The following is a 16,030-nucleotide window of genomic DNA, read 5'->3' as shown; positions in this document are numbered from 1 at the left end:
GTGTGTGTGTGTGTGTGTGTGTGTGTGTGTGTGTGTGTGTGTGTGTGCAACCTTTACTTACCAACAGGCTGCTTTCTTCCTCTCACAGTATGCCTTAGATCAAAATCCTTTGAAGGGGGAGGCAGAGGATCAGGGTTCGAATCCTGTCCCTGCCAACCTGTGAGCCTTTGCCCTCCATTGGCCTCAGTTTCCCCATCTGTACAATGACGGGGTTCCTTCCTGCTCTGTCCTATGACAAGGCAGCAGAGTTAGAGACACTGGACAGCTCTTTCCATCTTCAACCTGACCTTTATTGGAGAGTGGGGGCAGAGACAGGCGGGGGGCCGGGGTGGAGTAGGGGTCAGTAGTGGCCCATGCGCTGGACTTGCTCGTAGTTCATGTGCGGATGGCTCTCGCGTAGGCGCAGGCGCAACACGTCATAATCCACTTGGTGACCGATCTTCTTGTCCCGCAGACACGTGTTCAGGTGCTTCCTGGTGGCTATCAGCTTCTCCAGGTCCTTATCCATCTTGATGGCGTGGCGCGTCAGCTTTTCGGTGCCCTGTAGGGAGGGGCGGGGTGGTGGTGGAGGGAGACACGGGATGAACAGCGGAGAAGGAGGTAGGAAGCCCCCTCTACGTGAAGGATGATCCGGGATGGGCTGGAGAGAAAGACCTGCAGCCAGCCAGGTGTGAGACTTATGGAAAAAGGGAAGGGAGCGATTGCTAGCAGAGAGGCAATGTGTCCTTGTGGCTAGAGAGCCAGGAAGATCTGGGTTCGACTCCCACTGTGTGACCCTGGAGAAGTCACAAACTCTCAGTGCCCCTTGATACTCTCAGCATTGCAGAATGGGCACCTATCTACATTAGTGGAGGGAGTTTCTTCAATGGGAGTGACCCCATCGAATCTGCTCCCTGCCTTCCCAAACCAACCAACAAACAAAAGGAATGGTGATTGAGGAATGACTACCTGGAAACTACATTGGGAAGCCTAGACTCAGACTCCTGGATTTGCTTCTGTGTCTCTTATTCTTCCCCAAAGTTGGAGTCTCCACACCCTTTGCCCAGGTTGGAAAAGAACAAATGAAAAGGCCAGGGATGCTACATTTCTTGAGGGCCATATGTCCCCAGAAGGCCCCTCCCCTTACAGCAGGGTCTCCCCACTGCATGCTGTCATACCAACAGGGCACAAAGGAAGACGAGGAATCAAAAGGACCTGCAGAAGCTGACTCAGGCCCTTTGGAAGCTACTGACAGTTCTGACTTCACTGTCAATCAAACAACAACAACAAAAAAGGCTCCTCCCAACCATTTGGTCAGCCACGGAGAATCAGTTAGGGAATGTTGACGCGTGGTCCCGTCTCTTCTCCAAGGCACTCTCCTCACATGTCATCACAACTGTTCAAGAGGCAGCTTTCTAGAGCCCACCATATCACTGCTCTCTGGTGTTATCCATGAGAGGGGATGTCATCTGATCAAGCTGATAGAGTCTATTCCTGTGCCAGATCCCCATTAGCCAGTCAGTCAAGAAGCATTATTAAGTGCTTCCTATGTGCCAGGCACTGTGCTGAAGCACCAGGGCAAAAGACAGTCCCTACCTTCAAGGAATTCATGATCTTGGGGGAGACAAGCAAACAAAAATGTACAAACAAGCTATATACAGGATAAATAGGAAATGAATCAACACAGGGGAGGCACTGGACTTAAGGGGAATTAGGAAAGACTTCCTGTAGAAGGTGAGATTGTACTTGGGACTTGAAGGAAGCCAGGGAAGCCAGGAAGTAGAGATGAGGAGGGCATTCCAGGCATGGGGGTCAGCCAGAGAAAATACCCAGAGCTGAGAGACGGAGTGACTTGTTCATGGAAAAGCAAGGAGGCCAGTGTCACTGGATTGAAGAGAATGTGGAGAGGTATAAGGTGCAAGAAGACTGGAAAGGTAGGTGTATGTGTGTGTGTGTGTGGGTGTGTGTGGGTATGTGTGTGTGTGTGTGTGTGTGAGAGAGAGAGAGAGAGAGAGAGAGAGAGAGAGAGAAAGAGAGAAAGAGAAATTGAGAGTTAGTTTATGGAGGGCTTTGAATAACAAGCAAAGGATTTTGTATTTGATCCTGTATGTGATGGAAAGCTATTACCCATGCAATTAAAATATCCCCAAAACAATGGAGGTCAAAAAAGTTGTTGACTGGAAAATGGGAAACTGATAAAACTAATGAGATTGATTGTGATTCTCATCATTTCATAGAGAATCATAACTGACAGAAACAATTTCTATCAGGTAGTCAAAAAAGCAGTTAACAAGTGCCTACTATGGGCCAGGCACTGTGCTAAGTGCTGGAGACAAAAAGAAAGGCCAAAGACAATCCCTCCTCTCAAGCAGTTCACAGTGTAATGGGGGATACAGTATTAAAGCAACCATATACATAAAAGATATGTGCAGGATAAATTAGAGATAATAAAAAGAGGGAAGGCTTTAACATTAAAGGAGATTGGGAAAGGTTAGGTAGGATTTTAGATGGGACTTGAAGGAAGCCAGGAGGTAGAGATGAGGAAGGAGAGAATTCTAAGTATGGGAGACAGCCAGGAAAAATGCATGGAAATGTGGAATCCTGTACAAGGAACACTGAGAAGGCCAGTGTCACTGGATGATAGAAGTACGTGGTAGGAGGGGCTGTGTAGTGTAAGAGGATTGGAAAGGTAGGAGGGGGCCAAGTTATGAAGGTCTTTGAAAGCCAAGCAGAGGATTTTATATTTGATCCTGAAAGCAATAGGGAGCCATTAGAGCTGATTTACAGGGTGGGGGGGGGTGACATGGTCAAACCTAAGATTGAAGAAAATTAACTTGATAGCTTAGTGGAGGATTAACTGGAATGGGAAGAGACTTGAAGTAGGGAGATCAACTAGCAGGCTATTGCAAATCATCCAGGAGTAAGGTAACGGGAATCTGCACCAAAGTGGTGACCATGTTAAAGGAGAGGAGGAAACATATACAAGAGATGGAGGTAGAATTGGCAAGACTTGGCAACTAATTGGATATGATGGATGAGAGTGAAGAGTCAAGGATAGCTAGCCTAGGTAACTGGGACGGTGGGGGCACCATCAATAGCAACAGGGAAGTTTGGAAGAGAAGAGAGGTTTTTGGGAGCACTACAGAAATGCTAGTCATTATTATCACCATTATTATCAATATTAAGTGAAACATAAAAGGGAGATGTGTTTGCCAAAGGGGTTCACCTCTGTCTCTAAGGATGTCCTATGTAGACTCCAAATGGAAGAAGGCTTCCTTGGAGATACTGAGGTCTTCCAGCTGTTCCTTTTTTTAGGTGATGTAGCAATAGAATAAAACACTAGACCATTACAGGGCTTCCTTGATGAGATCCATGGCCACTCCAAAGAAACTGACCTAACAATTCTTGCAAAGAAAACTGAGTGGCTAAAGAATGCATTAAGGCCTGAATTACGACATGCAATTATCTAGATTGAGTTAGTTCATCATGACTTATGTACTGATGGATCTCAGCTCTAAATCTAAGATCTATGATCCTATCCCTTTAACTCTTCCCCTTCTCCTACCTCTCATACCTAGTCAATGACTAAGTTTTGTTAATTCCATCTCTGCCACATCTCTCCAATGACTATCCTCTCTCTAGTTTCATTGTCATCATTCTAGTATAGGCTGTCATTTCTACCTGCCTGGACTTTTGCAATATCCTTCTTACAGGCTCTCCCATCTTTTTGTTATAATTGATGACTTGTTGGTAAGGAGAGAAAAATTAGGAAATAGATTTATACTGTATTTTCCCTTCCTATCTGTCATTCATCCTATTTATCCTAGGGACAGCTAGGTGGTGCTGTGCATAGAGCACTGGGCCTAGAGTAAAGAAGATTTGAATTCAAATGTGACCCTTATTAGTTATGTGACCCTGGGCTGATCATTTAATTCCAATGTGCTTGGCTTCATCATCTGTAAAATGGGGATATAATGGAGAAAGAAATGGCAAACAACTCCAGTATATTTGTTCAGAAAACCCCATGGACTAGTTGGATATGACTGAACAACAACAATAAAAAATCCATCCTTTACACTGTTAGAAGAATTTTTCTTCCCATTAGATCTGGCCATGTCACTCCTTTGCTCAAAAATCTTTAGGGCCTTTCTATTGCCTACTGAGTAAAGTTTGAACTCCTCTATTGACACCATTAAAAACCCTCCACAGCCTATTGCATCATCCTATCGTATCAAACTTAACTTATGACTATTTCCCTCCAGCCAGACTAGACATCTCTCTGCTCCATGAACATACATACACACCTGTGCCCTCAGGCCTCTATGCTGTTACTGAGAGGCTTCCCCATACCTATAATGTTTTTCTCCCTCTTTCTCCCTTTACCTGTCAGATTCCTACCTATTTTTCAAAGCTTACCTCGTGTCATTTTCTTCTTCAGAAAGCCTCACAGATTCTCTGCCCACCCCTCCTGCTGTTAATGACTTTCTTTCACAAGTGTTTTCACCTGTCTAATGCACGTACTTTAGGACACGAAATATATGAATTATCTGTGAGGGCAAGGGTCATTTCTCACCTAAACTTTGCACCACCCTAACCCTAAATGTGCCTGCTATAGGTCTATAAGGCCCTTCACACAGTAAGCATTTGATAAATGTTTGTTGATTGATTGAGGAAGGAAGAGTTTGGGGAAAAGAGGGAAGAAAGGGGCTGTAGAGGAAAAGGAAAGATGCACTGGAGAAGATGGGAGAGGAAGGAGTGGAGGGGAGGGAAAAGAAGGGCAGGTTCTGTAGATGGGAGGGCGAGGTTGTACCATAGAAAGGTGGTTGGCTTCTGGAAGCTGGGTGCCAACATGTCTCTGGAACACACGCACCATAGGCCTCTCTAGCTTCTCTCGGGTTTCTAGGTGTTTTTGACACACAGGACCCTGGGGACGGGGTATAGTGTTATTGAGGATTGAGACAGCCCCTCCCCCTCCATCAGGCATGATCTTCCCCTGACCTCCCTCCACGGCTGCTTTCAATGAAGGCCCCTCCCTACCTTGTTGAGTCCCTTTGTAATAAGAATCTCTTCCTTGAACTTCTGGCATCGGTGGATAGTCCCTCTCGTGAGCCCAGCCATCATGTTCAGCCTTTCCTGAGAGAAGACAGTGTGGTGCAGTGGATAGGGTGCTGATCCTTAGATTCAAATGCTGCCTCATATGCTAGCTGTGTGACCCTAGGCAAGTCACTTAACCCGTTTGTACCTATTTTTTCACCTACAAAATGAAGGAGTTGGATTCAATGACCTCTAAGGTTCCACCCAGCTCTAAATCTATGATCCTGTGATTGTATTAAATTGCCCAGGGCCTCACAACCAGTTTAATACACATATGTAGGCACTAACCCTCCTGTGTTCCATGTATGGTACCATCTAGCTCCACTTACTCCCAACTGTCCTCAAATCCATTTCAAACACAACTGCTAACCGTTCTCCAAACCAATTCCACCCAAGACCCCTAATCAACTCCACAGTGTCCCCAATTAGCAGCTAAATGCCCCCCCAAAATTAACTTCACACATAAATTCCATGTGTAGCTCTCCAGTAGCCACCCAAATAACTCTACCTGTACCCTTTTACTAGACCTCTACCCCAAAATCAACTCTTCACATGTCATCCCCATCTAACTCCACAGCCCCACCTAACTCCTAACCAGCCTTCAAATTATCTCTTCCCTCAAATCAATTCCAAATATGGCTCCCACCGAACCTTCTGTATAGCTTTCAACCAAACATCTAAACATCTCTACATATATTCACTACTAATCCCCCAGTACCATACCAATTGACTCTTCACATGGTAATCCATTGAGCCTCTATTTTGTGGAAGGGCCTAGGCTAGCCTTCACTCTCCTCTTGTCCCTGTTCCTGGCTTCCAGACTACAAAAACACATCATGTACTGGGTACTTTCATTTCCCCTCCTCTCATCCCGACTCTCACTTTTCAGCTCCCTTTTGCCTGTTTTCTTCACCCATTAGAAGGTAAGCCCCTTTCGAGCAGTGGCTAGCTTTCTTGCTCATATCTCTATCCCCAGCTCTTTGCACAGAGCCTGGAATAGAGTAAGTGCTTAATAAAAATTTCCTTCCTTTGTAATTCCCATCCAACTCCAGTCCCTGAACACGGCCCCACTCCTTTGCTCAACTCACCTCGAGTTGCATGGTTTCTTGCATCTTTCGGGACAGAGAATTCTCCACAGACTTGTTGACGTGCAGTTGCCAGGTGTGGGCGTGACGTTCACTTTTTATCATGTTCTCCACTACTGTTTTTCCCTCCACCAGTAGTCGTTTGGCATCATTCAGAGCCAAGTTACATTCTGAGGGGACAGAGGAAATGTCTGTTGGAGGAGTTCTCCAAGACAACTGAGTGTCCACCATCTTCTTCCCCACCTCCCTCCGTTTATGTCTACAGAGGCTTATCTGTGTCTGTGTCTTTCTCAGGTATCTCTGTCACTCTTTTTCTGTAGGTCTCTCTTAACAACCAGACTTGGCATCCCCAAATCTCTGCTTTGCTATGTCTAGGCCAAGGGTGGGGAACCTGTGGCCTTGAGGCCACACGTGGCCCTCTCGGTTCTCAAGACCAAGACTGAATCAGTCAAAGGCCGCACAAGAGGACCATATGTGGCCTCAAGGGTACAGATTCTCCATCCCTGGACTAGGCTGTATGACCTTAAACAAGTCACTTAAGTCCTCACTTTGCTTTCTTTAAAGAGGGTGGAAAATAATACTTTCTGCTTAGTTCACAGGATTTTGGTCAGGAATGTAAGTGTAAATTTTCTGTGCTATAGAAATGAGGGCTTTTATTAATTACTGTTATTACTAGACATGATGCCAGAAGGGGTCAATGATACTTGGGGAGAGATTATTGAGGACATGTTCACAAGCTCACTGGGAGCATTACTGGAGAGAGCAGATGCTCAGAAAGTCATTTGGAGTACTAGTATGTGGTTCCATGCTCACAGGGTTACTAGGAGCATTCTGGGGGGCCAAGGTAAGGGGGGGTTTGGATAGGAGAGGCTCACAGGGTCAATGAGGTAGTTCCTGAATCAGAGTTTCTGAGTTGGAAGGGACTTGAGTGGCCTTCTAAGCCATCCCACCTCTGAAAAAAATATCTCCTAGCGGTCACTCAGCTTTCACCTGAAGACCTCCAGTGAGGGGGAATCCCCTGTCTCCTGAATCCGTGACACACTTGTATAGTTCTAACGTTTAGAAGGCTTCTCCTTACCTCATGCCTCAATTTGTCTCTTTGTGACTTTCACCCAGACTCTTTGTGTACCACAGTGCCTGGCAAATAGCAGGTACTTGAGAAAAGTTGATTTTTTTTGATGATTGAAGGAGCTCGGGATGTTTAGCTTTAGGAAGAGAAGACTGGGGTGGGGGAAGGAAGGGAGGATGATAACTGCCTTCAAGTATTTCAAATATTGCCATGTGGAAGTGTGAGATTACACTTATTTTGAAGCAGCACGTGGGATAAGAGTGCAGGACTTGGAATCAGGATGAACTGAATTAGAATCCTGCCTCAGACACTTTTACTAACAACAACAACAGTAATAATAGCAATAGCTAATTTGATATAGTTCTTTTCAGGTTTGCAAAGCACTTTGCATATGCTATCTCATTTGATCCTCACAACAAACCTGGGAGGTAGTTGCTATTGTTATCCTCATTTTACAGATGAGGAAACTGAGGCAAGATAGAGGTTAAATAATAATAGCTAAGAATAATAGATAGCACTTATATAGCATCTACTATATGTCAGGCACTGTACTAAATGCTTTATACATTTTATCTCATTTTTGTGCTCACAGCTAGTGGTGCTATCATTTATCCCCATTTCATAGTTGAGGAAACTGAAACAAACAGAAGTTAAGTGACTTGCTCAGGGTAGCACTGCTAGTAAGCATGTAAGGCAGGATTCTAATTTAGGCCATTCTGATTCCAAGTCCAGCACTCTTATCCCATAAGTCACTCAAATTTAAGTCCAATCTCACTTCCACATGGCAACATTTTAAATACCTGAAGGCAAATATCACCTTACTCCCTTCTCCCCCATCCTGGCTTTCTCTTCTCAAGACTAAACATCCTAAGCTCCTTCGATCATCAATAAATCAACTTTTATTAAGCACCTACTATTTGCCAGGCACTGCGCCAAGTCCTAGGGATACAAAAAGAGGCAAAAAAAAAAATCCCTGCCTTCAAGGAGTTTACGATCTAATGTGGGAAATATGCAAACAAATATATACAAAGCAAGCTTTAAAATAGGAAGTAACAGAGAGAAGGCACTAGAATTACGAAGGGTTGGAAAAGGCTTCCTGTAAAACATGAGATTTTCATTGGAACTGAAAGGAAGCCAGGGAAATCAGTAGGCAAAGTTGAGGAGGGAGGAGCATTCTAGGCATGGGGGACAGCCAGAAAAGATGCCAGGAACTGAGAGACGGACTTGAGACTCCTCCCCTTCTGGTGGTCCTCCTCTGGACATCTCCCAGCTTATCAAGATCCTTCCTAAACTGTGATGCCTTGAACCGAATGCAACACTTCAGCTATGATCTTGCCAGGGAAAGTGGAATTATCCATCGTCTCCTTATCCCAGGAGGCTGTACTCTCTTAAGACAGCAAGAGATCAGGCTGGTTTTCTTGGCTGCCATGTTAACACTCCTGGCTCACACTGAGCTTGAGGCTGATGAAGCTCTCAGATATTTTTCAGACCAAATGCTCTCTAGTCACACCTCCCCATCTTGTCAAGTCTCACAACATCATAGAATCCATAGAGCAAGAGCTTGATGATTGAAGGAACTCGGGATGTTTAGCTTTAGGAAGAGAAGACTGGGGTGGGGGAAGAGAGGGAGGATGGTAACTGCCTTCAAGTCTTTCAAATATTGCCGTGTGGAAGTGTGAGATTACACTTATTTTGAAGCAGCACGTGGGATAAGAGTGCTGGACTCAGAATCAGAGGACATCTAGTCCAACCCCTTCATTTTACAGATGAGGAAACTGAGGCCCAGAGTGAGGATGTGGTTGGCTCAAGGTCCCACAAGTAGCAAGCAAAAGATCCAAGGTTTAAACTCAGGCCCTGTAACTAGAGTTTGGCGTCCTTCCCATGGTACCATGCAGCTATCTAGCAAGGAGTCCCGTATCTTTGACTTCTGAAGTCGATTTCCTGAACTGAAGTCCGGGACTTTTACATTTATCCCTGGAAAACTCCTGACAGGGAAACTCCAGCCACAGATACAGCTTCATAAGTCATCAGGGTTGAAGAGTTGCCTGGGCACTGAGAGGTTAATGGCTTCCCCAGGGTACATGCTATTGGAGAGGGTCACTTTGGGTATTAGTGGGAGGGCAGGTGCCCACAAACTCATTAGGAGTAGGATCACAGGTTTAGAGCTGGAAGAGACTTTAGAGGCCTTCTGGCCCAAAGCCCTCATTTTGCTGAGGAGGAAACTAGACTCAGGGTCACACCACTAGTAAATGTCAAGCAGAATTTGAACCCAGATTTCCCTGGCTCCAAAGTAATCACTGTCTTCACTTTGCCATGTTGCCTTCCTGATGAGGAAAGGCCACTGACCACGTTACTAGATGCTCAGGGTTACTGGGTGTGGGGTGGGATACAGGGATGTAAGTCTGTCCAGTTCCTTGGGGACTGTGTCTCAGGCAAGTGAGGGAAGAGTGTCCCCACACTAGGGCAGGACGCACCTGGGGGGTTGACCCCCACAGGGTTGACTGGTGGGCTGGCGGTACCCTGCACCTTGGGAGTGTGGACTCGGCTGATATTGATCCAGGACTGACGCCCAGCCTCCACCAGCGCTGCATCCAAGCAGTGGTTCATGAGATCCACCACCTGGAGCCGCTCTTCACAGCAAAATGTCAGATCATCACGGCATTTGGACAGGGCCTGGAGGAGGGCAAAGAGGAGGGCAGGTCAAAAAGGTCTTTGGGCAAGTGGGGAGAAGTCATAGGGGTCTTCAGTGGGCAGAGAGGGAAAGGCTGGGGGTGGGATAGGGGCTTCTGGGAAGAGACAGATCAGGAGAAGATGAGAATCTCTCCCTACATTTCTCTGACCTTCCTCCTTGGTTCTACTTTTTGGGAGGATGAGAAGGCCACCTCACACTGGACCCAACTCACACTGAAGTGAGATAGATCTAGTATAAGAAAACACCAAAAGGTGGGAGGGAGGGGTGGATGACAGGCAGCTTTGGAGTTGGTGAGACCTGGCTTCAAGTTCTGTCTCTCATACCTACTGGCTGTGTGACCCTGAGCAAATTATTTAAATTCTCAGTGTCCCCAGGCAACTTTCCAAGAATAAACATTAGTAACAGGTTGCAAGATCTGCATTAGCAGAAGGAGCTCTTTCAGCAAGAGTTTCCTAAATTGATAAAATCGCAGGTCTACAATTGCCCCCCCCCCAATCCCTAACCAAAAAGACCTTAGTTTTATGTGTGTGTGGAGCCCCTCTTATTGCTACCAGGACTTCAGAGAAGACCCTAGTGGCTAGGAAAATGGATGCTGAGGGACTAGTGGACAATAGCTAAAAAGACAGCTTTAGTCTCTGGAGGGCAAAATTTGAGGGACATGGAGTCTTAAGATCTGAATTGGGTACCTGCCCTGTCACTTACTGGCTTTGTGACTATTTAGTCACTTCACTGCCCCACTTCAGTTTTCCTCACTTACACATTAGGCATATGGATACCTACCTCACAGTGCTGTTGGGGAGAAAGTGTTTCATAATCCCTAAAGTCATAGCAATGAGAATGTGAACATATTCTGTATCACAGCCATTTAGGAAGCTGTACCCCCCCCCCCCTTCCTTGACTCAAGTGGTCAGTTGGACTAGAATCAGAGATGTCAGATTTGTGGTGTATTTGACCCCTGGGCATCTGTTTCTATTCTATGTATCTACCACTGAACTAGATGACCTCTAAGGTCCTTTCAACCTTAAGGATTTCTGCTTCTATGCTATGTTACCTACTGAACTGGAATCACTTGTCCAGAGGAGGGCAACCAGATGCTGGAGTATTAGGGATCATGCTGCATGAGGATTTGGGGATGTTTAGTCTAGAAAAGGGAAGACTCCAGGGGAACATTTTAGCTATCTTCAAGTGTTTGAATAATAATAATAATAATAATATCAAACATTTACATAGTGCTTACTATGTACCAGATGCTGTGCTAAGTACTTTACAATTATCATCTCATTTCATGCTTACAACCTCCCTTGGAAGTAGGTGTTATTATTATCCCCATTTGACATATAAGGAAACTGAGGCAAACAGAGGTTAAGTGACTTGGCCAGGGTCACACAACTAGTAAGTGTCTGATGCCGAATTTGAATTCAAGTCTTCCTGTCTCCAGGTCTACTGTTCTGGACTGTGGTGCTGTGCCGCCCAGCTGCCTCATAAAAAACTTTGAAGAGCTGTCATATAGAAAAAGGGTTAGCCTTGTTCTGCTTGGTTCCAAAGGCTGGACCCAGTTGCTGCAGGTGGAAGCAACAGAGCCAGATTTCGGTTTGATGTAAGGAAAAACTTCCCAACAGTGAGAGCTATGCCAAAGAGGAATGGGCTGTGTCTGGAGCAGGGCCCTTCTGCATCCCTAGGGGTCAGTAAGTGGAGGCTGGAGGTCCATGTGTTGAGGTTATTAAAGGTAGATGCTTGTACAAGTCCAAGTTAGATCTCATGGCCTCTGGGGCCCCTTCCACCTCAAAGAGCCTGTGATTGTGTTCCCACGTTGGATTTTAAACTCTTTGAGAAGATCTACCTAATAACTGTTCTTGTATGGCCTGTGCTGAGTGCAAGGCTCTCTACATAGTGAGCACTTAATAAATGACTATTGGATTGGATTGACAAAAGAACAGGAATGATGCTTTGTTTGCTTTTTATGTGCTCAATAGCACTTGGGATTTGGGGCACAATAAATGTTACTCATGATTACTCCTGGATGCTTCCTGGTTTGTAAAAAGCTCTACTTATAACATCTCATTTGATTCACACAAAGGTCAAGCAGTCAACAAATCCTCAGGAAATACCTACTATGTGCCAAGCACCCTACTAAGCACTGGGGATACAAAGAAAGGCAAAAACGTGGCCATTGCTCCCCACAGGCTCAGTTTAATAATAGAGGGGGAAGGACCACATGCAAAACGTAGCTGCTTACAAGATATATTCAATGTAAATAGAAGATCATCTCAGAGAGAAGGCTCTCCAAACTTTGGGGTGGGGGCTAGAAAAGCCTCCTGCAAAAGGGGACGTTTGAATTGAATCTTATGGGAAGCACAAAAGCTAAGAGGCAGAGGTGAAGGGGCGGCGCCAACCAACTGTGGGGTAGTGCAAAGACAAAGAGACAGGAGGTGGGAGTGTCAACTGGGAGGAACAGTAAATAGGTCAATGCAGCTGGATTTTAGAGAACCCACCTGGAGGGTGGTAAAGTGTGCAAAGACTGGAAAGGGGCCAGGTTATGGAGAACTGTGAGTACTAAGTAGAGGATTTTATATTTGACCCTAAAGGTAATAAGGAGCGATTAGAGCTCACCCAGTAAGGAGGTGATGTGGTAGGAAAATAGCTAGTAGCTAAGTGGAGGATGGATTGGAGTGGGGAGAGACTTGAAATAGGTTGTCCAATTATAAAGCTGAAAGGTGATGAGGGTCTCTACCAGGGTGGTGACAGTGTCAGAGGAGAAAAGGTGGGGTGCATACAAGGGAAGTTGTGAAGGTGGAAATGACAACATCTGACAACAGATTGGCTTATGTGGAGTTAGCCAGTGTGTAGAATTGAGGATGACACTGAGGTTGTAAACCTGGGTGTCTTAGAGGATGGTGGTGCTGAGATGCCTACAGAATGTGTCCAAAAGACGGTGACATGGGACTGGAATATGAGAGAGAAATTAGGTCTGGGTATATTGATCTGGGAATCATCAGCATAAAGATGATGCCTGAAAGCATGGGAGCTGTTGGGATCACCAAGTGAAATAGCAAAGGGGCAGAAGAGAAGAAGGCCTAGGACAGATCCTTCTGGGATACCCACTGTCCCTCCACTGTCTAGTGTCTCCACTTGGAAATGTCATGAGACTACAGGCCTCATATGGCTTGCTGGTCTGCAATGCTGTCCTGAGGCAGTCACAGGGATACAGGTTAATGACCATGGCCTGGATGAAGATTGATCTAAAGAGAATGGAAGGTGAGCAGGAAAGCTGAAAAAAAGAACCAAGAGAGCAATGTCACAAAAACCTAGACGGGAGAGAAGAGCCAGCAGGAGAGGTGATCTGCTGTGTCAAAGGTGTGCACACAGGTCAAGAAGGATGAGAACTGAGAAAAGGCCATTATGAATGCCAATTAAGAGATCACTCACTGGTAACTTTGGAAAGAGCAGTTTCAGCTGAATGATGAGGTTGGAAGCCAGACTGCACAGAGTTTAGCAAAGAGTGAAAGGGGAGAAAGGGGAGGCCCCTTTCTCAAGAAGTTTAGCCAAGAAGTGTAGGAAATATAGATGACTCAAGTGAAGGAGGAGAGAGTGAGAGAAGAGTCCAAATGATATTAGAAGAGGAGAGAAAGAGCTCTCAGTAAATAGCCTCAGGTTTTTCAGTGAAGTATGCTGTGAGACCCTCAGCTGAGAGGTTGGGCAAGAAAAAGTTTGGAAAATCGACTGGGCAGTGGGATAGCAAATCAGGGATCTGTAAAAGAATTGCCTTGCTACTGGGAGGGTCTGACTGAGATTATGTAGCATAAATTTGTAATGGACCCCATCAGCCCAGTTTCTCCAGCTCTGTTCAGCAGAACATGAATAAAGCAAGTATCCCCATTTTATGACTGGGGAAACTGAGGCACGGAAAGAGGAAGTCACTTGCTCGAGGTTTCCTAGGCAGAACTCAATTCCATGTTTTGGGGGGGGGAGGGGAAGGAGATTCCAGGGCCAAAGCTCTTTATAGCATACCTTGATAATATTCAGAAGCAATAACCAATTAACTGCTCTCCCCAGATTTCCCTCGTGTGTTGCCAAAAATAACCCCATCCCAAAGGGGCAGGTGGAAAATAGAGGAGAGAAAAAGAAGCCCTACAATTCTCCTACTTTGAGCAAGATCTCCGAGGCCTCCATATCCTTTTCCAGTTTCCTTTTCAGGCCCTGAAGCTCCTCTTTCTCCCACAGGAGCAGAGTGTCAGCTTTGTCTGGGACCTAGAGAAAGAGAAAAGGAAGAGATGTCTGCCCTATAGAGAAAGAAAGGACCAGAGGGGATGGAAATATGATCCCTTGGGTGCTGCTCCAGGAAGATATGCACCACCTGAGGGTTTAAGGAGAAGGAAGCTTCTGGTCTCTTGTGTGATGAAGGAGTATCTGATTCGGGGAATGGGGAGGGAGGGGCGATAAGGGTCAGTGAATTTAGGACAGTGAGGAGAAAGTGTTTCATCTCCAAGGGGTTGTAGGTGACTGGCAGGATTGTGTGATGTCCTGGGAGTTTGGGGGGAGGACTCTTTTACCTCCCGGAGGCTGTGAGTGGCTGGAGGCTTGTCTGTCCTCCTGGGAGGTTTTTTTTTGGGGGGGTGGGGTGAGAAAAAGATTGATCTATATGCTGTGGCCACCTTGGGGTGACCTCTTGAGAATTAGATGGGGGTGTGTAAACCGACATCCTGGAGGTTGTGGGTTCTAGGAGGGGCTGTCTGTCCTCCTGGGAGTTCGAGTGGAGGGTGTTTGACCTGAAAGTTTGATGAGGGTAGGGACTATCGGACCTCCCAGACTTCTGGGTGTTTGGAACAGTTGTATAATCTCGCTGTACTGGCCTGACAGCTTCAGAGGGAGGTTTGAAGAAGAGAGGGTCTCACCTTCTCTGAGGCAGGCCGGAAGAGCCGGATTTTCCTGCTCTGCTCATTGATGAGCAGACCCTTTCGTATCTCACTGAGCCTACGGTCTGTGGTTTCCCTCTGCCGAAAGACGGCCCGGAGCTGCTCATTGATTTCCTGCTCCGCCTGGCGCAAACGAGCGGCCAAGAGCCTGACACCTCGGCCATAGTTCTGGATATACTCATTACTCTGCATGGCCCGGGCTTCCCTGTTCAGTGGCAGGGGGATGGTTGCCAGCCACGCAGGGGGCTTAAGCTTCTCCTTCCAAAGGGTGACCCCATCCCCTGGGGGAGGCTGCTCCACTGTCCCGCCGTCCTTGAGCATCTCTGCGCGGAAACGCCAGGGTAGCATATACGTTTTTCGGCACCGGTTGCGGTCAATGTTGGGGTCTGAGATGCTTTCGCGGGGTTGCCACACGGACAGCGCGTTTGCGCCGCATCGCTCCGTCAGCTGCTGGGCTGCAGTCACTGTATCCCGAGTGTGCTGTCGCCATTCTGGGGGGCCCACCCGATCTTCAGGAGCCGGCTCCAGGGGATGCAGGAACACAGGCATGGCCCTAACTGCCGCCCCCTACCTGGGGCCCCACAGTAGGGGGACGGCAAGAGACTCCTTCCTTCTCCTTCAGATGAAGTGAGTTCAATCCAGTCCTCCCGTCGCCATGGTGACTGGGGCTACAACTCAGGGAAGAGGTTCCAGAAGTGGGGGAGGGGGACACTTCCTCTGCCCTCCTACCCCTCCCATTCCCACCCCAGACTTCCCTTTCCTCCTGTCCTTCTCTTTCCATACAAGGCAGGCACTCCTTTCCTCGTCCCTGCATCTACTTCCATGAACTCCTCCTTTGCTGTGGTCCCAGAGGAAGAGCTGACCCTTCTTCTTGCCAAGCAGAACCAACTGTGCCCTTGATTCCATTCCTGCCTGTCTCCCCTGGAATCTCTCTCTCTCTCTCTTTCTCTCTCTCTCCTTTCATTCTTCAAATATGCTCAAATCTTCCCTATTCTAAAAAATGCCTTTTCCTTCACTGCCTCCTTTCCTCACCACCCACTCACCCCTTAAGCCACACACCCCTCATACAATCTAGGATTATTCTTTTTTTTTTATTATTTTAAGGCAGTTGGGGTTAAGTGACTTGCCCAGGGTCACACAGTTAGAGTCAAGTATTTGGTCTGAGGTCTGATTTGAACTCAGGTCCTTCTGACTTCAG

The 16,030-nt window shown here is 46.6% G+C and overlaps 1 protein-coding gene across 1 annotated transcript; it reads right to left on the bottom strand.

Annotated features, from left to right (window-relative positions):
- Positions 1-340: 340 nt before the first annotated feature.
- CCDC105 (coiled-coil domain containing 105) lies at positions 341-15,426 on the bottom strand. Its single transcript, XM_027850958.1, has 7 exons — positions 14,812-15,426; positions 14,063-14,167; positions 9,702-9,900; positions 6,162-6,328; positions 5,017-5,112; positions 4,790-4,903; positions 341-541 (listed from the first exon to the last, which is right to left on the bottom strand). The coding sequence occupies exons 1-7, from the start codon at positions 15,379-15,381 to the stop codon at positions 341-343; spliced, it is 1,452 nt and encodes a 483-aa protein (XP_027706759.1). The 5' UTR covers positions 15,382-15,426.
- Between the last annotated feature and the right edge of the window lie 604 nt (positions 15,427-16,030).

Source organism: Vombatus ursinus, unplaced genomic scaffold, assembly GCF_900497805.2.
Source record: "Vombatus ursinus unplaced genomic scaffold, bare-nosed wombat genome assembly UNPS02009173.1, whole genome shotgun sequence".
NCBI classification, from domain to species: Eukaryota; Metazoa; Chordata; class Mammalia; order Diprotodontia; family Vombatidae; genus Vombatus; species Vombatus ursinus.
The sequence above is the reverse complement of the archived record's forward strand: the minus strand, read 5'-3'. Positions and strand labels throughout refer to the sequence as shown.